At 36.3% G+C, this 23,391-nt stretch overlaps 3 protein-coding genes across 10 annotated transcripts; all 3 read left to right on the top strand.

Annotated features, from left to right (window-relative positions):
- The first annotated feature begins 1,668 nt into the window (after positions 1-1,668).
- Positions 1,669-12,991, top strand: LOC105692463 (mitogen-activated protein kinase kinase kinase 15). 5 transcript variants are annotated; one of them, XM_012411684.3, is made up of 24 exons: positions 1,669-1,816; positions 2,274-2,391; positions 3,658-3,881; positions 3,946-4,140; positions 4,779-4,948; positions 5,409-5,577; positions 5,651-5,950; positions 6,035-6,288; positions 6,384-6,543; positions 6,624-6,977; positions 7,052-7,313; positions 7,418-7,555; positions 7,662-7,828; positions 8,325-8,420; positions 8,488-8,627; positions 8,714-8,869; positions 9,874-9,966; positions 10,403-10,515; positions 10,603-10,772; positions 10,870-11,134; positions 11,747-12,074; positions 12,158-12,311; positions 12,393-12,469; positions 12,541-12,991. In XM_012411684.3, exons 2-24 carry the CDS (start codon positions 2,355-2,357, stop codon positions 12,602-12,604), a joined length of 4,086 nt encoding a protein of 1,361 aa, XP_012267107.2. In that variant the 5' UTR covers positions 1,669-1,816; positions 2,274-2,354; the 3' UTR covers positions 12,605-12,991. The 5 variants fall into 5 exon arrangements, with proteins under 5 accessions (XP_012267107.2, XP_012267108.2, XP_012267106.2 ...); XM_012411685.3 differs by having other exon boundaries at positions 1,747-2,037; XM_012411683.3 differs by having other exon boundaries at positions 1,747-2,066.
- A 575-nt stretch (positions 12,992-13,566) lies between these two features.
- On the top strand, positions 13,567-17,749 carry LOC105692469 (annexin B9-like). Of its 3 annotated transcripts, XR_001103425.4 has the most exons (10): positions 13,567-13,845; positions 14,082-14,130; positions 14,478-15,158; positions 15,356-15,532; positions 15,622-15,826; positions 15,913-16,065; positions 16,218-16,391; positions 16,468-16,649; positions 16,749-16,858; positions 17,048-17,749. XR_001103425.4 is itself a non-coding variant. In XM_012411693.4 (9 exons), the coding sequence occupies exons 2-9, from the start codon at positions 14,113-14,115 to the stop codon at positions 16,797-16,799; spliced, it is 1,641 nt and encodes a 546-aa protein (XP_012267116.2). In that variant the 5' UTR covers positions 13,567-13,845; positions 14,082-14,112; the 3' UTR covers positions 16,800-17,749. The 3 variants fall into 3 exon arrangements, 2 of the variants coding, with proteins under 2 accessions (XP_012267116.2, XP_012267117.1); XM_012411693.4 differs by having other exon boundaries at positions 16,749-17,749; XM_012411694.3 differs by lacking the exon at positions 14,478-15,158 and having other exon boundaries at positions 13,588-13,845; positions 16,749-17,749.
- Positions 17,750-18,927: 1,178 nt separating this feature from the next.
- Positions 18,928-23,334, top strand: LOC105692467 (annexin B9-like). 2 transcript variants are annotated; one of them, XM_012411691.3, is made up of 9 exons: positions 18,928-19,086; positions 19,339-19,380; positions 20,081-20,788; positions 20,950-21,126; positions 21,196-21,400; positions 21,519-21,671; positions 21,790-21,963; positions 22,078-22,259; positions 22,322-23,334. In XM_012411691.3, exons 2-9 carry the CDS (start codon positions 19,363-19,365, stop codon positions 22,370-22,372), a joined length of 1,668 nt encoding a protein of 555 aa, XP_012267114.2. In that variant the 5' UTR covers positions 18,928-19,086; positions 19,339-19,362; the 3' UTR covers positions 22,373-23,334. The 2 variants fall into 2 exon arrangements, with proteins under 2 accessions (XP_012267114.2, XP_012267115.1); XM_012411692.3 differs by lacking the exon at positions 20,081-20,788 and having other exon boundaries at positions 18,930-19,086.
- Positions 23,335-23,391: the final 57 nt, after the last annotated feature.

Below are 23,391 nucleotides of genomic sequence, written 5' to 3'. Positions count from 1 at the left end.
ATATGTATAACTGTAACACCAGATGTTGTGAAAACACTTTTGTCGCACTTTTAATACGGGTGCACTAGTAGGATATCATGAATATGAAACTGTCGCCACAGCTGAAACAGCTATCACGAAACCTCCCCTCATCTCATTCCATTATGAAAATAGGACCTCACACCCTCATTCGTATAATACAATGTATTCTTGCAATCCCTACGCACGAAGCGCAATATACGGATGTGCATTTGCGGATTAGAATTGAGAAGAAAAATCATGCGTAAAGCGTAATTTGGTTCATATAATTTCTGGATAAAATTGGGGACAATTTGAAGTGAACCGAATGTTGAAACATTTCTACATAAAGCGACGTAAATTATCAAAGCCTTTGAAGTTTATTATCGTTTCATAAATTCCTAGTCTTCAGCTGGACAAAAGTCTTCCTGTTCAGGCAAATATCGACCGGTTTGACTTTCTTCCGGCGAACGAATGTAAAAAAATGAATAGGATATCAGAAAATAAACGATTCAGGGGATTCCTCAAAGCAGCTGATTCGTGTGCGTTATAAATTCCTATTCTATACTATTGAAATAATGTATCGAAACCGATTATGATGCGAAGGATGCGGTCTTTTTCTTTTTTAACCGTTAAAAAAACATTCTTCAGACGGATAAAGTTTATCAGTTATCAGGGGAATATGAAGGTTGGAGTGCAAATTTGCTATGTTATAATGTTGCAATTAATTAGCATCAAAGTATTATAATATCCTGATTAACAAAAAGACAGAAATCTGCATTTATATATTCATTCTGTAATGACAACAATTTCAATTCCTTTTTAACTGGGGAAATTAAGCCCCAGGATCTGTGCCTATCAACTCGAAGCGGGCGTTTTTGTAAAATTGTTTCTCATCTTAACATTGTCAAGTAGAATTTGTCGCTTCGGAAGGTGAGAAAATTGTACCAGGAGCGAATGAAAAGAGTATAGCCTACTATTGAGAATGTAGCAGTTCTAACTTGCACGGAAGAACTGCGATTTAAAAATAATTATTAACAAATATATTGATAAACAAAATCTTCATTGTTGCACCGTGAACCAGGATAATTTATCAAAAAAATCTGATAACGTGCTCATGAATTACAGTAGATAGCGTACAGTAATCACATTGATAACGTGAAAATGAAAACTCCTAATCACATATTTTCTGGTCAAAAAAGTAATTCTGGGGCGATTATTGATAAACGGAGTTATTTATTGATTTATGAAAAAGAACTTTAATTCTGCGAAATTCAAGGAATTATGAATGATCTCTGTATAAGGGATTCGGTTCTCCCATCCGCTGGGTGAAATATTTGTTAGCCTACAAATTAGCTAAAATTAGCTGTTGAATGTGTCGTCCAGGACGAGATAGTCCTGCTCGCATTATATTCTCATCGTGCAAAAATGTGGACCTCCTTTAAACAGATAAGTAGATTTGTTGACCACGCCATTGTAATCTTGTTTGATTACCAATGTATAGGCCCTGGAAACGGTTTAGTTTCCCCTGAAAGACTTTCAGTCCGCAGTGTCTGTAGAAATTAGTATGCTTAAATAGAATCTTGAGACGTGTAGTTACAACTTTAGTGATATGTAAATTGCGTGTGGATCTGCAGATTCCAGTATTACCGACAAAGGCTGTGCTCGACCGACACTTATGGAATATAGTTACTCAATGCCGACAACTACTGCTCCAAGAATAGTACAATATCTTGACGTCTCTCGGTGACTCGTGGGCTTGCTTTGCTAGAGTTCTAGAAGAAATGGTTGGTGGTTTCTGTCCTGTGCACCGTAAATGGTATTTAATTGAATTCAATTGCTATAATATCGTGATACGTTTATTAAAAACGCGTTGCATCTGTGAGTGGTTATTTCACATACGTGCTGTGATTACATCATCAAAACTTCTTCAAAATACAATTCAGAGCGTCTTAAATTCTAACCCTCACCTATTAGTCTTGGATGAAAACTAAAGAATAAATAATAAATAAAAATTCATCACTTAGTTGACAACACAAAGTACGGATGCCCTGAGTTTATCCCTACAAGTTAGTGGTGGTGACAATTGATTGCATGCATGCATGTATATACCTTACAGAAGTTTTCTATTAATATATTCGGTTAGACGACGGTATAAATTTATCTGAGTCGTTTATATTTACTACACATTGTAACGTAAGGGGGAGCACAGGGCACTATTGTCTTATTTATCGAAAATATACTGGAATAATATTTGTTTTAATATTTTTCTGCAGTATGGTTAACGCAGTTGACACAAGTTTGTGAAGTACCAATAAAGATCTGTGACAATATTCTTCGGGAAAAACAATTGAAAAATGCCCTCAACTTGCGGAGATGTTATTGAAGTTCCTAGTAAGTAAACACATCGTTTATAAATACTATAATTATATTATTAGCACCTGATAAGAATGTTATTACAGAAGAAACATTAACCAATAACATTATTGTTTAATAGATGGTATGTTACGCAACAAGTAAACAAGTACCAAATATTCCTGTCTTCATTCACTAATATTAACTTTTTCTTTTCCTAATTCTATCTGAAAATATTCAATGTAAAGAAGTGTCAGATGATTGTTAATAACGTATTATAACGTACCACACATTCTAGTCACGTTTGCTTACAGACTTAATTGACGTTGACGCACATGCATTTATTACTAACCAACTATAATGCATCGTTGCTGTTCTACCCTTGGTCGCAAACCCTCGAATAATCTTTGAACAAACAATAACCAGAACAAAAAAACAACTTTGTGTTTTTAAACGCATTTCCTATCATAAATAAGTAAGTAAAACGACTAATAAATCCCAAGCTTATCCCACCTACCAAATGTATGTCAAGAAATAAAATCTATGTCAAGAAATAATCAGATAACTGCATTATCTTGCATACAAGGTACACTAGTCAAAACTATATAACATTCCATTGCAATATTCAACTGAAGGTATATTGTGAATATTCCATCTGTTCGTCTGCGATTTCAATTCATCTAGAATACCTTTTTATTGTTAGATGAATTGACGTCTGTATTATTGTTTGAATTGACTGCTATGGGGTCTCTGGATCCTATTTCTTGATTTTATATTATGGTAATATGACGCAGTTGTCACAGTTGTATAATATTTTTATGTATAATTATACTGGGATGAATGTTAATAATACTTGTTGTGCAATGTTTACATATTAAGATAATTGTTGATGATAATGCTTGAGTAAGTAATTAATTCAGTATTGTGGGTGTGGGTCGTCTAAAGGATATAGTATGTGGCTTGTATCTGCAAGCCACAAACCACAAACGATGAATTTAAGTAATGCTTACACAGAAGATAATAATATCATTTCGAACACACCACATTCATTATGAATAACTATTCTAATTTTAATTTTCATGAGTCTAGTTAACTACTCGAGTTAGATCATTCTGAGAGTGAATTTATGCACACAATCATGGAATCCATCAGATTGATTCACATCATGCTAAACGTAGGATACGAGGAAAAAACGAGTTCAACCATTTTCTATTTGCTTACTATTTGTTTGCATAAATGATATTTGTTAAATGTGATTCTGGTAATGTGCTTCTTAATTCTCAGATCTTTATTCTGTCATTTTAGGTATGGTTGGGCAATCCAGCGTTGTTGATGCTATCTCCAGCACAGACAGCGTTGGTACACATAGCGACGTATCTGGGCATACAACAATATGTGGGAGACCTAGAATGGATGTCGCTTGTGTTTTGGATTTACAGCAGCCACAGCACCTTCCTCAACGTAAAAAAGCACTCGAAGAAGTTAGACAAGCGTGTAATCTGGTCAATGCGAACATGCACCATATACAGGTAACCGAATTATCACAATCAGTACTATCAAAACTGATAATTAACCAAACGTACTTTTTCACAGTTTGAAAAACTCGATTTTGGGGAAGCCAACGTATTGGATACATTTTATAATGCAGATGTTGCAGTAGTGGACCTAAGTATTCAGCTGCAACAATCAGCTTTGTTTTATCACTTAGGTGTGAGAGAAAGTTTCGGGATGAAAGAAAACATTTTGTTGCACAATGATATGGACACAGAAGCAACAATCAGACTGAAGGTGAGTGGAGATTTTTTATTTGTTCTTTTTCTTCATAGAATTAACTGAGCGTTTTTCAATAAAATGGATTATTTTACTTTTAATTCTCTATCATCAACTGACTTCGACAATGTAAATACTTTGAATACTTTGCAGTAATAAGCCTTGACACAATTTATTCATACCAGTATTTGTTTTTTAAATACATTTCCTGAAATCACTTTGTGGTCAGTGATACTGACTCTTACCCTCATCATTTTTGATCAAATCAAAAATATAGATCTAATTGTCTTTCATGTACTATGTGTAGGAAGTAGAGTAACAAATAATACATAAAAAGACCTTGGATACTCATTATGACTAATATAAACTCACGAGCAATGGTTCCAATTAATGATGTTATTAATAGTCACCTTAATATGCAATTGGCCTTCTGCGAGTATTCCACAATAAGCAACCTAAGTGTGTTAATACTACAAAGTTTATTTTTTTTTAAATTTTTTATTTAATACATACGATTTATCAAAATAATGAAACACCGGAAGATGGCTGAATCGTTTTAGAGTGACCCATCCTTTTTTTTGAGCAGTAGATGTGGATGGAACGAATTATTCCTACACGCAGCCGTTATTTAATATCGACTTATTTTTTTATTTTAGTTGTCATGTGGTAGTTACACATTTGTAACATATCGAGTTGTGGAATGCGGCTCATGCGTAGCTACTAGCCCAGCCGCCAGCAGGTTAACTGGAGAAGAAGTGATAGATCCAAAGCAACATTTAACACTTAAACTCAAAAAGCTCTTCCAGGATGTCGAAGTCCAATCCAAGTGAGTGAATTGAAATAAATACTGAGTCATCTTTGACTGGTCTTAATATTTTATTGAGAGGTATGAATTATTCAAAGTTTGATCAATTTGACTCTTATATTTCTCACACTTGTTCTGCTGCAACAAAGATCACCTATAAATGAGAAGTCAACAGGTAAAATAGTAGTTATTGTTGTTATATACCTTATGTTCATGGTATTACTGTAGAATACATATGAGTTTTGGTTTGATCGGCAGAATCATTGACTGATTTTGTAAGGTTTGTGCCAAAGAGTAAACGATCTGATATAAGACAGCAAAACATATTAAGTAAAATCATTATATCCTCTTGTCTACCCGTGGATTGAATTTCTGCTAATGTATTTATTATAGTAGGGATTTGCATTCGTCTAGTATTGGAAGCTTGATTTCAAATAAATCTAAATTAGTTTGTTTAATTCCATGGTTATAATATTTACAGAGCCCACATGAAGGAAAAGTTCCTGGCAGATTTGCGCAAGGCACGTGAAACATATTCAGGCGCTGAACTATCCAGGGTATTAAATAATATGAGAAAACGATTAGATGACCCAAATGTTTTGTCGGGTGAAGTTGTGCTGAATGTTCTAATATCCTATAGAGAAATACAGGTGCGAGAACATTTCGAATTAATAGTTTCTCACCTAATAATTTCGCAGTACCTACAATTTTTAAATATTTCAGGATTATGACGCTATGGTGCAACTTGTGGATGATTTACGAACAGTACCAAATCACAAAAATTCTATCAATACACCAGCTATCCGCTATCTATATGCATTCGCGCTCAATCGAAGAAACAAAGAAGGGGACAGGGAGAAAGCTTTAAAAGTCATCGAAAAAGCATTGGAAAAGAAAGAAAATCATGTGCCTGACATGGTGTGTTTATGTGGACGAATTTACAAGGACAAATTTGTTGAAAGTAGACACATGGACCAGGAGAGTTTGAAGAATGCTATTCGCTGGTACAGAAAAGGGTTTGAGGTAATTAATCAGCAAACATTATTAAATACTTAGAAATATTTCCAAAATGAGTTCCCATTGGATAATTCTTGAATATTTCTCTAGGTACAACCAAACGAATATGCTGGTATCAATCTTGCAACACTTTTGGTAATAGCCGGGAATGAGTTTTCCAAAAGCGAGGAACTGCAACACATTGGAATGGTATTGAATAACTTGATTGGTAAAAAAGGAAGTTTATCCAGCCTAAAAGATTACTGGGACGTTGCTACTTTTTTTGAAATCAGTGTCCTGGCCGAGGATTATTCCAAGGCTATTCAAGCAGCTGAATGTATGTTCAAATTGAAACCACCTAACTGGTGAGTTTACGTTTAAATTCATCTACCTATAGTACTGGCTTAGTGACCACAATAATCCAAATTAATACTGTTGAATTCCTTATTCTGAATGTTAGGTATCTAAAATCAACGATAGGAAATATATCGCTTATCGACAGATTCCGAAAGAAGAATTTGGAAGTTGAGGCTTCGCCAGAAGAACAAGTTTTTGGTTTCTGGATCGATTACTTTGTGGAAGCTACTAAATCCGAAGTTGGCGATAGTATACGTTTTCCAGTGAGTTTTTGAGCCAATTTAGATTTCAACTGAGGAAAGATATAACCGATTAATTATTCTTTGTCATTATTATTCATTAGCTGCTTGTATTGGAGCCAACAAAAATTCTAATGCCAAGCTATGTAAATGTCAACCTTGGGGCTGAGGAAAAATCAATACAGATTTGGAACTTATGTTTGGACAGCCTAAAGGACAACTGTAAACAAGTTCATGACTGGCTCTTTACTGCAAATATGATTCGCAGTGTCAGTCTGTACAAAAGAGATGAACGCTGTCTATTCTTATACGTACACCAAAACTCTGACGATTTTCAAATGTATTTACCTTCCGTTCAGTGCAGACAGCGATTTTATGATCTAATTCTAGAAATGACAAGAGATCAAGAGGGTATGGTCGCAGATTTAGATGCATACTTAACTGACGACCAAATGAAGGTATGATCTTTCATCACTTTACTGGCACATCAATTTTAGTTTGATATTCGAACTAATCTGTTAATTTCTTTTAGTTTGAATATGAACTGGATGATCAAAACAAACGTACTATCCTTGGAAAAGGTACATACGGTGTTGTATATGCAGCTCGTGATTTAAACACACAAGTCAGAATAGCGGTAAAAGAAATTCCAGAAAGAAATCTTGGTGATGTACAACCCTTACACGAAGAAATCAAATTGCATAGTCAACTAAGGCATAGAAACATTGTTCAGTACCTAGGATCTGTCAGCGAAGATGGGTTTTTCAAAATTTTTATGGAACAAGTCCCTGGAGGTACGGATCAATTAATTATACAGTTTTAAATTCTCGTGATCTTCATTATATCTTGAAATATTTTGTAAGACATTCCCAGTTATTCGAGATGTATTCCATTTCAGGTAGCTTATCAGCATTGCTCAGATCCAAATGGGGTCCCCTGAAAGAGAACGAATCAACTATATCATTCTACACAAAACAAATTTTGGAAGGGCTCAAATACTTGCATGATCAGAAAATTGTTCATCGAGATATCAAAGGTATAATAAAACATAATACAGTCGCAAATAAACATGTGTATTATTATTCTAAAAATCTCTGTTCATTTAGCATCTATTGAAATTGATAATCCTTTTTTTAATTCAGGCGACAATGTTTTGGTCAATACATATAGTGGTGTGGTAAAAATTTCTGATTTTGGTACATCTAAGCGACTGGCAGGGCTTTGCCCGAGCACCGAAACATTCACAGGGACCTTACAATACATGGCACCAGAAGTCATAGACAAAGGACAGCGTGGCTACGGTGCTCCGGTTCGTATTTTATTTCACAATTGCTACTCCGTCATATTCAAGCATTAACAACACAGTTTGCTATAAGCACAAAATTTTGCTGCATATCAAATATTCCTTTGTAGACTTTTGCCAGTCAGCAAAATTAACGGATTACAAGACAAAAGCTACAAGTATAAAGCATTTCAGAGATAGCCAGTCGTGCCACTGGTTCCACTTGTATAGTCGTAGAGTGAATCATTATAATACAAATGTCGTAACTACTGAAAACATTCCTGTAGTACTGCTTATTACTAGTGAACCCATAACTTATGTAAAAAAATAATCCCAAATCATAAACAGTTCACACATACATTGTACATACATATTCAAACCGTGTGCGAATCAAATGACTTCTACAATCAAATAAAGATCTGGATTTGCACTCATATCTGCTTCGTTCTGTGTCGAATATTTGATTTTTCTTAACAAAGAAAATGCCACCGTATAGCAACAACATAATTTTGTGCATTTCTAGGCTGACATTTGGTCCCTTGGTTGTACAATAGTAGAAATGGCAACTGGCAAACCACCGTTTATTGAGCTGGGTTCACCACAAGCTGCTGTATTTAAGGTAAAAATTAATAACACTTTTTTTCAATTCCTAATTCTGGATAATCATAACAGTCTCATGCCAACAGGTGGGATTTTATAAAATACATCCTGAAATACCATCAGAATTATCGGAGCGAGCTAAAAGCTTTATATTACGGTGTTTTGAACCAAATCCGGACATCCGAGCAACAGCTGCTAAACTTCTCGATGATCCTTTTTTGACTGAGTGAGTTCGCCCTTGTTATTCATCAGTTTTTATTCCTCGATTTTGGTGGTTTCAGACGTGTAGTCGTGACTGATATATCATTGCAGAAAAAAGAAAAGTACGCGATTACCAGCACCCCCAGATTTCAGCCGAAGTATATCTGTACCAGCAGAGAGGCTTGAACGATTGGGGAAATTTGACAAAACAAATAATAACCACATTGTCACTACGCCACCAATCCAGTCTTCTCATTCTGATGATACGTAAGTTTAAGACTGTACGTCATTACTGTAAACAAATCATAACTGCAGCAAACGATATACAACAACTGCTATTACTTCAGGAGTATTGTGCTGTTGCATTTGTCTCATGCTCTGTTTTGTCTTCTGGCAGTGATTCAAAATCACAATAAACTATAAATCGTGATATGGAATGAATTTTTCGCGGCCTTTAGTTTGATAAAAAAATAAAATGCAGTTGACCAAAAAATTTGAAACAAAGTTTTTCTAATACAACTGTTGACTTTCATGCAAATCAAGTCCAATCGTAATAGTGCCCCAGCAACGTAACTGTATTTTATAAATATTATAAAAATGTTATGGACTTGAGATGACTTTTTACAAAATAACATCAACCTTGTATGGTCAGTAGAACGTATATTATTCTTTTAATTTCAATCAATGCTGGGATGTGTGGTCAGGAAGGCAGGATGCAGATTAGTTTTAAGATATATAGCGTTGATAGACACAATGAGAGCAGTAGTATATCACAAAGCATCCAAGGCATGTGCATTACGTGTATTCGCAATATAGTGCATTGAGTTTTTGGTGCTTTAACACGATCTTCTCAAGAAGATTTTACGTAATCGAATTAAATATGCGGTACTCCGATTTCAAAAAAGATCGAATAAAAATGAAAATGATTATGAAATTCTATCCTATTGTGGACATGGAGAGTTGGAGTTTTAAATATAGATGGTACCTTTTTCTTCATTTCACAAATTAAACTACCAGTATTAAATTTAATCAAATAATCCAATTAATACTCAATAGTTGAATGTATATAATTTGACTATCTTGAACTTCGTTGTCATTTGTGAGATTTTAGAAATAGTTACTAACAAGGACCCCCCTTGCCATTTGTATATTATTAAAATGAATAAATTTTCAGAGATACACCTGGGGGGTTCCTTACAAGATACACCAAGCAATAAAAGAAACTAGTTTATTACTATCAGAATTTTTAACAATTTAAATTGTGATCTTAGCGGAGGGTTAACTAAATCAAGCCCTTTGAGGGAGCGCAGTCCGGCCCATCTTCTCTCTCCTATCAGCATGCCAACTGCTCTTTCTTTCAACAGGTATGGTAGTATCGTGAAACACAATGTTATTTTCCGAAAAATATTTTCAGTGCAGCATAAGCACGGCTGCGATCATTGATACGTTTGCAAGCAAAAATCATTTTCTGCTCAACGAACAGCTAATTAAATTTATACTTCTTAACCACGTATATTTTGATTCCGTAATTTTGTAGGTTTTAACAGACTAATATATCTAAGCGTACAATTAGTTGTCTCAAAATTGTTAGCTATAAAAGTTATACTCCAACATTATATATGGATTGTGTGCTTTAAATAATCAGATTCATTGCTTTCATCCATCTAATATTTGTAACGTGAAAATCTGTCAAGTACGCTCCGAGTGTTATTCGATGAAGGCGATTAAATAGCATTTCTATTCTACATTTTAAACCTTGAGTAATTGTAAATGTCAACTAACACTTTTGTTTTTAATTAGTACAATCGGAAGCACTCCATCAATAGAAGCTAGCGAATCTGACACCACAGGACCTACTATGACCAGAAGAAGTTCCTCAGGTGGGCTACTGTCACCTGAAGTAGAGCTAACTGGTAAGATCTGTTGATACGATTCATGACATAAAAAATAATTAAAAACTAGCAGAACGATTGACGTATAAAAATTTTATAACTTTCCAGGTCAGCCTGGGCATAAAGTAGGCGAAGAACAGGAAGGCTTTTATTTATTGAAAAAAGATAGTCAGCGCCGTATGACTTTAACTAGGGTTTTGAGTCAAGATGAAGCAAAAATATGTCAAGTTTGGATAAGCAGTATATATCAAGACGTTGGTCAGACCGTTTTGCATATGGTAAAGTTTATTTTCATACTTATACACTTATGAAGCTACACTTCAAGAGCTGAAGGAAAACCATAAGTGTGCGCCTATTTACATGATTTTATTCCAGAATCATTTAGAACTACTGATGCGCGGTCTCAGAGATTATATCTCTGAACCAAATCAAAGCGTCCTCACTTCAGCGATTCGGACATTGAAAGAAGATTTAGACTTTGATTCAACTGCCATCAATCAACTCCATTTGGCTCTTTACCTGTTTCAAACTGCTGTTAACGAGGTTCTCAGACTCCACAGCATTAAACCACATTGGATGTTTGCTCTAGATAATCTAGTCAGGAACGCTGTTCAGGCTGCTATTACTGTTCTATCTCCTGGTGAGTTTAAACTCAAATATTTTCAAATATTGTATGAATTATCTGTGAGTTTTCTGAGATCAGATATTTGTATGAAATTATAAATCATAAGATGTTTGTTCATAATCCATTGCATCTTGGTATTCACATGATGCTCATCTTTCATCACATTTAATATAAAAATAGCGGTATTTACCACGCTCGAGCTAATTTGGCTCTGCTTAAGCAAGTTGGGTTGAGTATACCAAGCACACTTATGAAATCATATGTACGTACAGACACACGTGTTTGCCGTAAATGTAACATATGCCGCATGTTTAACATCACATGTTTGCATTCAGTATATTAACATGTCAACTCTAAAAATATTGCTGAAAAAAAATTTACCACAATTATGAACTTCACCTAATATTGCTTCCCAGTTTACAGGGTACTTTTGTGTAGTTACAATCCGACAAAGTGAATAGTCCTAGTGTTAGATACAATTCAGGATGGTTGAAACTTATAAGCTGGGTATTAAATTAGCATAAAAAATATTCGCGGGAATCTTAAATTATTTTCATGAATATGTCGTTTTCTATCAACTTTAGTTGGCTGCTTGACTTACAAGTTCCTTGATTTTCTATCCCTCAGAACTTGGTGCAAATTTGCTGGGTCACGAGCGAGGTCAATCAGGTGTCGATGGTCCGGAAGAAGGTTCGACATCAGGTGTATCGACAGTTAATTCTGTTAAATCACATAAAACTCACGACTCCCTCGACAATAAATATTGGCGAGAATATCAGGATCAGATGGGAGCTCTAAAGACTGAAAACATGAAACTAATGCAGGAGCTACTGGATAGCCAGAAAGTCTATCAAACTATGTTACAGCAGGCAATCGGAGATCAAAAAGTACAGTTAGGAGCGTTGTCTCAGTTATGTGACTCAATTAGCAGAAGAACTCACAGACAAGAATCAGGGTATGTGCAAACATATTTTTAAATTTACCTGTGATGATAAAATATCTGTGATTATGCTACTGAATCATCAATCGATTCTGCAGCTACAATTCAACAACATCCGGTGGAGAAGCTGTATCTCCTCATCCAGCATTTTTACCGCAGATCAGCGTTACTGATCACAATGTAGATTCCACTGACACTCGACTAACAGAATGGTTGCAAGGTCTTGGCGTAGATGCGTCATCTGTAGATAGGGTGAGTTTAACCATTTCATACAATTAGACTCGGTTGCTTATGAATGTATGTCTCATTTTTTCTAAATAATTGATTTGATAGTTTCTCTATGAAGAATATACCTTGGAAGATGTTTTGTTCCACGTTAGCAGAGAAGATCTCCGCAGGCTAAACTTGAGGTGAATTATATATTTTCAAATTCTTATTCAAATATTTGTTTGCTAAATTATTCTTGGACTTTATGAAACAGGGGCGGTATCGAGCTGAGGATATGGAAGGCCGTTCTACAGCATCGAAAGGAGAATGATATTTGAAATTGAAGAAGATAAACAAATAATTGATAGATCACAAATCAATTGGAGAGTTGATCGACTCAATAATGATGAACGAATTGAACTTCAATAGACTGCTGTAATAGAGATTACTCTGTACAATAATCTGATAGTGAGTGCCTTATTGAAACAATCTTCGTACATAATGAGCGAGAGAAAGATTAATTATTACCATTGTGTGTTTTCAAATGTCATAACTTGCAAAATACAGTAACACAATACTTCCTAATGTAAAACCATTTGTCTTCCATGCGTAGCTACAGTAAACTTGATAAAAATAGATCTGTAAATAAGTTTTATTTCTGTGAATTTTAATGTACTAAAATATTGACTCAAATATGCAATACAATTCATGTACGTATGAACCAATATTGTTGCTTTTAGTTCAATTGTACGAATATTGTTATATTATTTGATCCCGTTACTGATTTTCTCGTAAAGTTGAAAATCAGGAATGAATACTTCAAAGTATTGTCTATTGCTGTTGTACTTCTATGTATTCAACAGTGAAAGAGTTATTCTTTGAGTCAGCCAACGCTCAAAGCGTTGACTAAAAATTTCGACCGCTTCAAGGATGCTTCAAGTCAAGTTGGAAACTGAACCCCATAGAATCCAGATTTGGACTTGGCATGGTTGTGACGACGGTATACATTTTGAATTACTGTTGGAGTTACTTGTATGTTCTCAGTGATATCGTTGAGTCTCCGAATCTACACTCAACATTGATTACTTATCGAGAAACTCATGCCAAATATACGCTCTAAGCATCAAGTACGTACATCACATCACGTATATGTATACATATGTATATGTTTTCACTTGTAGCCTTGTTGAGCAGCATGTGACACGTCTGTGACGTTATAATACTCATTATTGTAACTTCAGTCACGCACATGCGTACACATAGTAGATACGTGAGTGTAGATATGGTAGGTAGTATACCTATACACTCAGCAGTGGATATACATATTCAACTTCGATGACGTACTTACATACCACACGCATACCACAGGTGTTACATACGAAACAGAACAGCCGCTGATTCATACAATTCTTTTGCAATTCTCTTAGCGGTAGACCAGTGTAGATGAGTTGATAATATTAGCCACGATAGTCATTTTGCCAGTACGTCTTCCATCGTTCGAGAAGTTCACTCATCTGCAAGCTGCCACAGCATAGATTTCAATCGTCGATAACAAAACATCGTACTTATTTCTAACCCGGTGAGTTTTGATCTGTTACTCCCGCTTTGGATATGCGGACCATGGAACAGATTTTCCTGTTTTCTTTTGCGTGATATTTGCATTTTTCAGTGACTAAACACCTCCGGTGAGCGTAAGGTTGCATGTAGATAATGATAAATCAGACAAAATATTATTTGCTTCCGGTATTGGAATAGTAACAGCTAATTGTGAGTGTATATGAACTGAACATCACAAAACTGCCATTTCTGTTTCAGATTGAGGTATTTTGCATAACAAACGACAACAATGAGCTACGGATACCAAGTAAGTGTTGTATTATCATCACTATGGCCTTAGGTTTTTGTTTTGGCAATGTTGAATAACAGTTTTCTACTCAATCTGGATATTCACATTATTCCTTCATGCATACCTTGTGTACCATATCCTACAAGATCTTAACATGTTCCCATATTTTTTATATTTATATCAAGAAATTCCCTTATGCATGACTCGAGTATGTGAAAGCCTAACGATCTAAATGGAAATTGAAGGAGTATTAATAGGAAAACTTTCTCCCTCATATACACAAATATTGTCTTCTTTTGAAACACATGATGCAACTACAGTCAGAGATAGTATCTGATTTGATGTTATCTTTGTTTATTATTAAGGGACCTCCGGTGACATCATTCTCTGGCCAAAGGCCCCCGAATTCCTTTGGAGCCCCACCTGGTGCCCCAACAGCACCTGGAAATTCACCTTATCCTGCAAATGGTATAGGGTTTAATCTCTCCCCTGCACCCCCAATTGGCTTTGGAATGCCACAGCCTCACTCCCCTTATTCCTCCATACCTTATCCCTCAAATCAGTCTCAATCTTCACTACCTTATTATCCGCATAGTGGACAACATCCAATGTCCCAGCCTCATCAATACAACATGCAGCAATATACAACTGGTGGCTCTTCTCCTCAGTCGTGTAGTTCTACAGTCTATCCAGGAAGCAACCTATCAAACTCGGCTGCTAATAATCCTTATCCGTCAAATCCAAGCCATACAGTGTACCGAACTCAGTCAGCATATAACTCAGCAAGTTCTACTTCGCATCTGGGCCAGTATAGTCGGCACCAGGCAAACTCTGCTTCGTATCCAAACAGTAGTAGACCCTTTCCACAAAACGCATCCCGTCCAAGTAGCGCTAATCACTACCCACAAAATTCGAGTCTATATCCAAGCATGTGTAGTCCCGGGGGGCAGGGGATGGCAGCAGCCTACTCTCAGCATATCAACACACCTACTTTGCCACCTCGGCATATAGCCCCGGCCCCCCGACGATCACGTCCACAGGCTAAGGTAAGAGTTTGAAATTGATCATCCAATTGAATGAGATTGCAACAATCTGTGTGTAAGAAACGTACATACCATGCACACTAAATAAGATTAGGATTTTATTGATATGTCTCATTATTCGTCTTCTTTCAGGCACCAACAGTTTCACGTGTGAATCACATTAGATATAAATTGAAAGACTATTGTTTCTATTCTTTTAGCTTTCCCCAACTGTGGTACCATGGCGAGATTTTGATCCACGAGCAGATGCAGAGGCACTACGAAAGGCTATGAAAGGATGGGGAACTGATGAAAAAACGATTATTCACATCTTAACCAATCGCAGCAATCTGCAGCGTCAAGAGATTGCCTCGCAGTTTAAAACTCTTTATGGCAAGGTAGAGTAATTATGTTTGACAAATTTTATCTCCAATTTCATTGGCTGAATTTAAAAATGCAAAGTCTGAATAAATAACCAATTGTTTAGGATCTAATCAAGGACTTGAAATCAGAATTGTCTGGCAACCTGGAGACCTTGGTCGTTGCATTGATGATCCCTCTTCCCCAATACTATGCCAAAGAATTACACGACGCTATGTCTGGTATAGGTACAGACGAATGTGTTTTGATTGAAGTTCTTTGCACCATGTCTAACCACGAGATTCGCGTCATCCAGCAGGCTTATCAAGCTAGTAAGCATCCTGCTACATATTTTATCTGTATAATATCCGCTTTTTCATATCATGTAAATGAAATACGTTCAAATCATTCTACACAGTGTATGGAACAAGTTTGGAAAGCGATCTGAAGGGGGATACATCTGGCAGTTTCAAACGCCTCATGGTTTCCTTGTGCTGTGGTAATCGAGATGAATCATTTGATGTGGATCCTGCTGCAGCCCAAGAAGATGCTCGTGCACTTCTCAGAGCTGGTTCGCAATTATTTTAAATCTCAAGCTATACAACATCTATGCTTCATAGCTTGATAATCTATTTCGCTTGCAGTATTAGTAGCCAAATGTTATTTAGAAACAGCCAGGTGAGTTTGACTACATTAGTCAATACTTGTCCAATCTGATTTCAGGAGAGCTACGATTTGGTACAGATGAGTCAGTATTCAATCAAATTTTGGTGCAAAGAAACGTGGCCCAGCTGCGACAAATATTTGCAGAATATGAAACCATGACCGGCCATGATATTGAGAAGGCTGTCGAAAACGAATTTTCTGGGGATATCAAAAAAGGCCTCCTTGCAATTAGTATGATTCTTTTCAACCTTCTGACATTTCAATCTGTTTTCCGCAACACAGTAATAATATTCCACAATCATTGCAGTCAAATCTATAAAAAATCGAGCCGGCTTTTTTGCCGAGCAACTCTACAAAAGTATGAAAGGCATTGGGACTCAAGACAACCGCCTCATTCGACTGGTTGTCACCCGCTGTGAAGTTGACATGGAAGAGATCAAGCAGGCTTTTGCTCAGCAGTACGGCAAGTCCCTTGAAGATTTCATAGCGGTTAGTATATTCCTTGGTCTTTGAAACAATTCTGTAATTCACATCACTTCAAAGAAATTGTGAGATAAGTCATTGAATTAATTTCATCGTAATTTTTAGGATGATTGTTCAGGAGACTACAAGAAGTGTCTACTGGCTCTGGTCGAATGAATGCTGAAATAGGCTTACGTGACCCACCTATGTGAACAGAATAATCTGTGATTACATAAGTATGCATTTATAATGATTTAAATTACCGAAGACAAAGTTAACACGATTGCGATTGCGTCCATTAATCTCTGTTTTTGAATTCCTAAATTTCATAAGTTCTGGCCAAATATTGATTAGTAGCTACTATTCCGATTACTATGTGGTATATGGAATTTTTAAATGACTGGTTGATGTTTTTCTAATTACAGAGGTATGGATGTATTGCCACAGGTCAAGAATTATATTTATCGATGGCAACAATAGTTTGAAAGTGCAGGATATTTATCTTACACCCAATTATCTGTTACGTTCATTTAATAGTTTTTGAGAAAAATATTGATAGTTTTTGTATTATTTTAACGAGAAGTAATTCCTCGTTAATTGATTCTCGTCGATTAAATCTGAATCTAATTAGATGCTTTAAAATATAAAACAGACTTTTACATTGCCGTAAATGTACGTGTAAACTATTGTACTACTAATTGATATTAGCGTAAAAGTCGAATCTTCCGTGCCAATAACGGAAATTATAAATTTGTTCATCGCATGCCAATGCATTGTTCATAAAGAATAAGATCTGATTGTGCGCTTTCCGTCGCTATATAATCTGAATCGACATTCGTAATATTTGTGTTCCTATGTTGAAATCGTCCCAGAGTTTACACCTACGATTTCCTCTATTTTTGGATATACCTGTACTATATAATCCAAATATACACGCGTATGGTATCTGAAATATTTATATATATATATATATATATGTAGAGTCTAATTGAATTGTTGATTATAATTCTATAATTATACACATTCTTTGTCACCATTATTCTCGCGCTTTTAGCGCTGATATTTTTACAAAGGTTGACTCGTATGCGAAATAAATTTGCTGTCCCTATGCTGTTCTCGCCAATGAACATTTAAGTCTCCTGCTAGCATTCTTTGTATGTATCAAAACCACGAATCCTGGCATAAAGGTGCAATTTCATGCTGACGCTTGACGCAGATTTTTAGCGTCAAATGTCGTCACATAGTATCATTTTGACAGACATGCCATCGAAATTATGAATGGACAATCATCATCATCCATTCATCATGATCATCTGTGATCTGATCACAGATTTATTCCAAATTTTTTTGTCGATTTTTTGATCAATTTTCCAATCAGCTCATCTCTCCAAGGCTCTGAAGACGCATAATGGTATGCAATCAATGTTGAACCATCTCAGATTTATTCGCAGATTTTTTCTAATTTTTTCCGATTTTTTTTAGATTTTCAAAAAAATTTGTCATTTTCGGCCCTGGGTGAGTGCGGGCCCCTGAAATTACTTGACGGCCCTATTTTTAGGCTCCGCCTCTTCTCTCAGCCCCGCCCATCGCGAGTACATACGTCAGGCCATGTATTGCGGGTCGGAGATGTATTGCGTTGACTGATGCTAACTATGTATACATCTCCGACCCGCAATACATGGCCTGACGTCAAGGGGCAAGAAACTTAGGTTTTTAGTTCATCAAAATTCCGCCACATGGCGCTAGCTGTACCTGCGATGGGCGGGGCTGAGAGAAGAGGCGGAGCATAAAAATAGGGCCGTACAAGTAATTTCAGGGGCCCGCACCCACCCAGGGTCGAAAAATATTTTTGAAAATTTAAAAAAAATTAGAAACGACTTTGGAATAAATCTGGGATGGTGTAACTACGGTTGTATACTATTAGTCGTCTTCAGGGCCTTGAAGAGATGAACTAATTGAAAAGTTGATTGAAAAGACCGAAAAAAAATTGGAAAAAATGTGAAAAAAATTGGGAATAAATCTATGATTATGATCACAGATGATCATCATGAATAAATAAATGATGATGATTATCCATTCATAATTTCGATGGTGCTTCTGTCGAAATAATACCTCGTGACTATATTTGATGCTTAAAAATCTGCGTCAAGCCGTCAAGCGTCAGCATGAAATTGCACCTTAAATGATGATTAAATTATTTGTGGGAACACCCATCCCACGACTACGTCATGACAGCCGGAAGCGTCGAGGCGCCACGCACAGTGGAAAAAGTAGAACAGTTGCATGTAGCACGTATTGATACGTATGTACATACGTACAGCGTACGCGTACGTACGACTTACGTACTTGACGCAGTACCCGGACTCCGGACCGCAGGGATCTCTACCCGGCACTGAACGTTTTGCGAAGGTGTTTCATAAGTTTGATGGGTCAAGTGTTGTCATCCTTTGATATCATTTAACCGGTAGGTACATTTTGTATACGTATTACAGTTAGTAGTAAAGTAATAATTATCGAAATAGTTTTAGACTAATTGGTATGGTGATCGGAATCTCCGTTTATTTATGATGGATTTTATTTAATCGTAATGATTGACCTTGATACAACCTCATTTATTACACATCACTACTATAGCTCTAGCGATTCTTATGAATAAAGAAGTATCAAACTTATCTTCATAGTCAGTGATCTACAACATTGGTATTACTCATTACAGATTGATTGCTTATCCCGAACAAATATGAACTACGGATATCAAGTGAGTATTATTATTTGCAAAATCCATGTTATTTTTCGCACGAATTTGCAAGCTTAAATCAATGTCTGCCTGCCATGTCTTCAAGTTGGTTCATGTCCAGACCTTAGTAGCTTGAGCCATTGATATCGTTTGCAACAAGTTATTAGTTGTACAATTAGATTGATTACATAACTGTTGTCAATACCGAGTAAACATCTGCGCACAAAAACGCTCAATTCATACGTTACGAATGAGTTCCAGATGTTCTATTTCTTGCTTCAGGTACCTGATGACGTCAATTCTTGATCATTTGTCATAACGGAAAAATGACTAACTTTTTACGCCAGTTTTTCCTCGTTTATGTTTTCTCTAAACTTTTCTGAATAAGATAAATCGGGAATCATACACCAGGGCTACTTTGTTGTTATCGGAAAGCTCGGGTTTTCCTGTGTTTATTTCAATTGATACCTTAATCAAACTTCTTGATAATAATCAGACGTTTCCGGCAATTTGCACTATAGGTAAACCACAGACTTTTGATAATAAAAAAAACCGTGTGTAATCTATATCAACGGATATGATTATTGAAACTGCTATAGGTAGTCCAAAAGAAATGGTAGTGCTGTCTTTGATTAATTGTAAGTGCAGGCTCAAAAAAACCCCAAACAATTTTACATTGATTCAATTAATTTTGATCATTCAATTTCTTTACATTATCAAGGGATCTCCAGGGATGCCTTATCCAGGCCAAAATCCCCCAAATACGTTCAACCCTCCTCAGGGTGTTCCCGGAGCGGCACCTTATCCTGGCAACAGCAATCCAGGATATAATTTTCCTTCAGGTCCCCCAGCAGCTGGAATTCCCCAGCCGTATTCCCCTTACTCTTCAACTCCCTATCCTTCTAATCCAGCTCAACCTTCCATGCCATATGGACAACCACAGCCAATCTCCCAAGCGCAACAGTACGGCGTACAACAAAATGTTCCTCCTCGCTCTTATCAACAGCCACCACAGAATTCAGGTCATGTCTATCCAAGTAGTCAGACAACTCAAGATTCGTCACAGTACGCTCAAAATTCTTATCCAGGTGCCAATCCACTATTTCCATTGAATAATTCTCCATTCCCACCAGCTTCTAACCAGTATCCAAACCAAACTACTCCTCATGCACAGAATCCCACCCCTTATCCTAGTCACTCTGCCCCTTATCAGACTAATTCGGCATCGTACCCAAATAATGCCAATCCCTATCAACAAAATGCGACTTCATTACCGAGCAATGCTACTCCTTATTCACAAAATTCAAACCCATATCCTGGTGTGGGAAATCCTGGGGGACAAGTCTATGCTCAGCATGTGAACACAACACAGTCAATACCGCCCCAACATGGTGCCCCAGGGCCCCAACGAGCACAGGTCCAAGCAAAGGTAAGATGAGTAAACAACTGAGTTTACAATGTTGACTATTCAAATTATGTGTTTTATTTTTTTTTTATGTTTATGCTCTACAGCTTACATTATCTAACACAGCCACATAGATTTTTAAACAACGTGTACTAGTAATATTTATGAACATTCTTTTGATGCAGCCTTCCCCAACTGTAGTGCCCTCTCCTGGCTTTGATGCACGCGCAGATGCTGAGGCATTGAGAAAAGCGATGAAAGGATGGGGAACTGATGAGAAAACTATAATTAATATTCTTGCCAACCGCACCAATGCTCAACGCCAGGAGATTGCCATGCAATTTAAAACTCTTCATGGCAAGGTGCGAAATAATTTACAGAAAGTTTTAACAATATTATTTCCACTATTTACCGAGCAATCTTTCTTCCAGGATTTGATCAAGGATTTGAAATCTGAACTCTCTGGCAACTTCGAACTTCTCATTGTTGCTATGATGATTCCACTTCCACAGTACTATGCTAGAGAGCTACATGAGGCACTGTCAGGCATGGGCACTGACGAAGGTGTTCTGATAGAGGTTCTCTGTACCATGTCGAATAATGAAACACGCATTATTCAGCAGGCCTATCAATCCAGTGAGATAATTTGAGAATAACATATATTGTTGTTGGCTCCTGCAATTATGCCAATTGTACTATCAATCAACAATTTATGATTTTCTGACATAAATGATAACTGTAATTCTTCACACAGTGTATGGAAGGTCCCTGGAAAGCGATCTAATGTCAGATACTTCTGGCTGTTTCAAACGCCTCATGGTTTCCCTGTGTTGTGCTAATCGAGATGAATCATTCAACGTGAATCAAGCCGCTGCGCAACAAGATGCTCATGCCTTACACAGAGCTGGTTTGTTACTATTTTGAAGTTGTAAATCAAACTGGCAACATTCTCACTTAGCAGTGAAGGATATGGAACATCTCATTTGAAATTCACTATTTGACTATTCATTATAAAATTAACGCAGGTGTGCAGCAGTTTGGAACTGATGAATCAACCTTCAATCAAATTTTGGTACAGAGAAATCCGGCGCAACTACAGCAAATATTTGCTGAATATGAAGGTATTGCAGGCCATCCAATCGAGCAAGCCATAAAGCAGGAATTCTCTGGTGACATTGAGAAGGGTCTTCTCGCAATTGGTGAGCTTATGCGTATTCTGTCTCCCAGTTTTTTTTCTACATTTTTTTATAAACTGCAGTGTTTCAGGCTTCGTGCCAACGTACAAGTTACTTAATAAGGTTTTTGAATTATAGTTAAATGTGTGAAGAATCGTCCAGCTTTTTTTGCGGAACAATTGTACAAGAGTATGAAAGGATGTGGAACTCAGGATAACCGACTTATTCGACTAGTTGTGACTCGATCTGAGATTGACATGAAGGATATCAAACACGCATTCGTCCAACAGTATGGCCAGTCTGTCGAAGACTTTATATCTGTAAGTAGCCCGATCAAGCAATTTATTGTCGTGGTATTGCTAACAAAACCTTTACTTCACAGAGTGATTGCACTGGGGACTACAAGAAATGTCTGCTTGCGCTAGTTTCCTAACTTGTGTCAAACTGGTATCCATCTTAATTAAAATATTACGTTTGATGTTGTTTTGTCTAGTGAATATGTATCAACACTGGAAGTTGCTCTACATTCATGAAACAAAAGATATCTATTAATTACCTCGATCAATGAATACGTGTTCGCGTGGGAATCTTTAAACGCAAAAATAACATATAAGATGGCTGTTTATATTTATAACGTTGGATCTTTAAATTATACCTAAATGTTTTGTCTATTGTCGATATTGTTGTTTGATGTGATTAACTTAATCATAATCACAAATTACTGTTACTCAATCATGAGGTACTATGGCCAATCGTTTACATGAATCATTGATAAATTTGATTATGATGATGATCTTCAAGATAATCTAAACACTAATTAAACATGAGGACTTCCGGATTACTGCAAGTGTAATGACCGTCAAACATAGTGCTTCCATTATATCGCTTTTGCCATAAGAATACAGATCAACATTTTGATTAAATGTGAATGTTGCTGTACCGAAGTCAACAATATTGTACCCTGTTCAATCCACTGAAATGTATGTATATCATATACCATACATTTCAGTGGTTCAATCCAAATCGATTAGTGAAAAGATAAGATCTGATTGTGTGCTTTCCGTGGTCACTTAAATGAACCTGTTTACAGTAGCTTGATATAAAATATTTCTATAAGATGAGGTTCTATTATGAAATATTGGTGAATGCTTCTATTTTTTACATAAAACTTTACATATATTTGCTAAACATGTATACTATGTATTAACTGAAGAATCATTGTGAACTGGAACAATCCAAAATTGTGCTTTTGTTATTCAAAGTCATTTAATCTTCCTAGTGCGCCAACAAATGTTGCCGAAGCTATTGCTGCAATTGGGCTTCTATTTTTGTAGAAATGTTTCTGTATTTTACTTGCAATAAATATATCTTACTGTTCGTCAGAGGAAAAGTTAATTCGTGGAATTTTCTAGTAATTAAAACCATTTACTGAGGACTTGAAAATCGTGTTCA

This window comes from Athalia rosae, chromosome 1 (assembly GCF_917208135.1).
Source record: "Athalia rosae chromosome 1, iyAthRosa1.1, whole genome shotgun sequence".
Lineage (NCBI taxonomy): Eukaryota > Metazoa > Arthropoda > Insecta > Hymenoptera > Athaliidae > Athalia > Athalia rosae.
Note: the sequence above shows the minus strand (reverse complement) of the source record. Positions and strands in the feature narration are given on the sequence as shown.

Bases quoted from the DNA above. Each gene is read 5' to 3' on its own strand.
- LOC105692469 (XM_012411693.4), top strand. The intron at 15,533-15,621 runs GTAGAGTAATTA...CCAATTGTTTAG, and splicing joins TTAAAACTCTTTATGGCAAG to GATCTAATCAAGGACTTGAA. The intron at 16,650-16,748 runs GTTAGTATATTC...CGTAATTTTTAG, and splicing joins CCCTTGAAGATTTCATAGCG to GATGATTGTTCAGGAGACTA.
- LOC105692467 (XM_012411691.3), top strand. The intron at 21,127-21,195 runs GTGCGAAATAAT...TCTTTCTTCCAG, and splicing joins TTAAAACTCTTCATGGCAAG to GATTTGATCAAGGATTTGAA. The intron at 22,260-22,321 runs GTAAGTAGCCCG...TTTACTTCACAG, and splicing joins CTGTCGAAGACTTTATATCT to AGTGATTGCACTGGGGACTA.
- LOC105692463 (XM_012411684.3), top strand. From the start codon at position 2,355: ATGCCCTCAACTTGCGGAGATGTTATTGAAGTTCCTA. The intron at 7,314-7,417 runs GTACGGATCAAT...ATTCCATTTCAG, and splicing joins TATGGAACAAGTCCCTGGAG to GTAGCTTATCAGCATTGCTC. The intron at 8,870-9,873 runs GTAAGTTTAAGA...TTGTGATCTTAG, and splicing joins TCTTCTCATTCTGATGATAC to CGGAGGGTTAACTAAATCAA.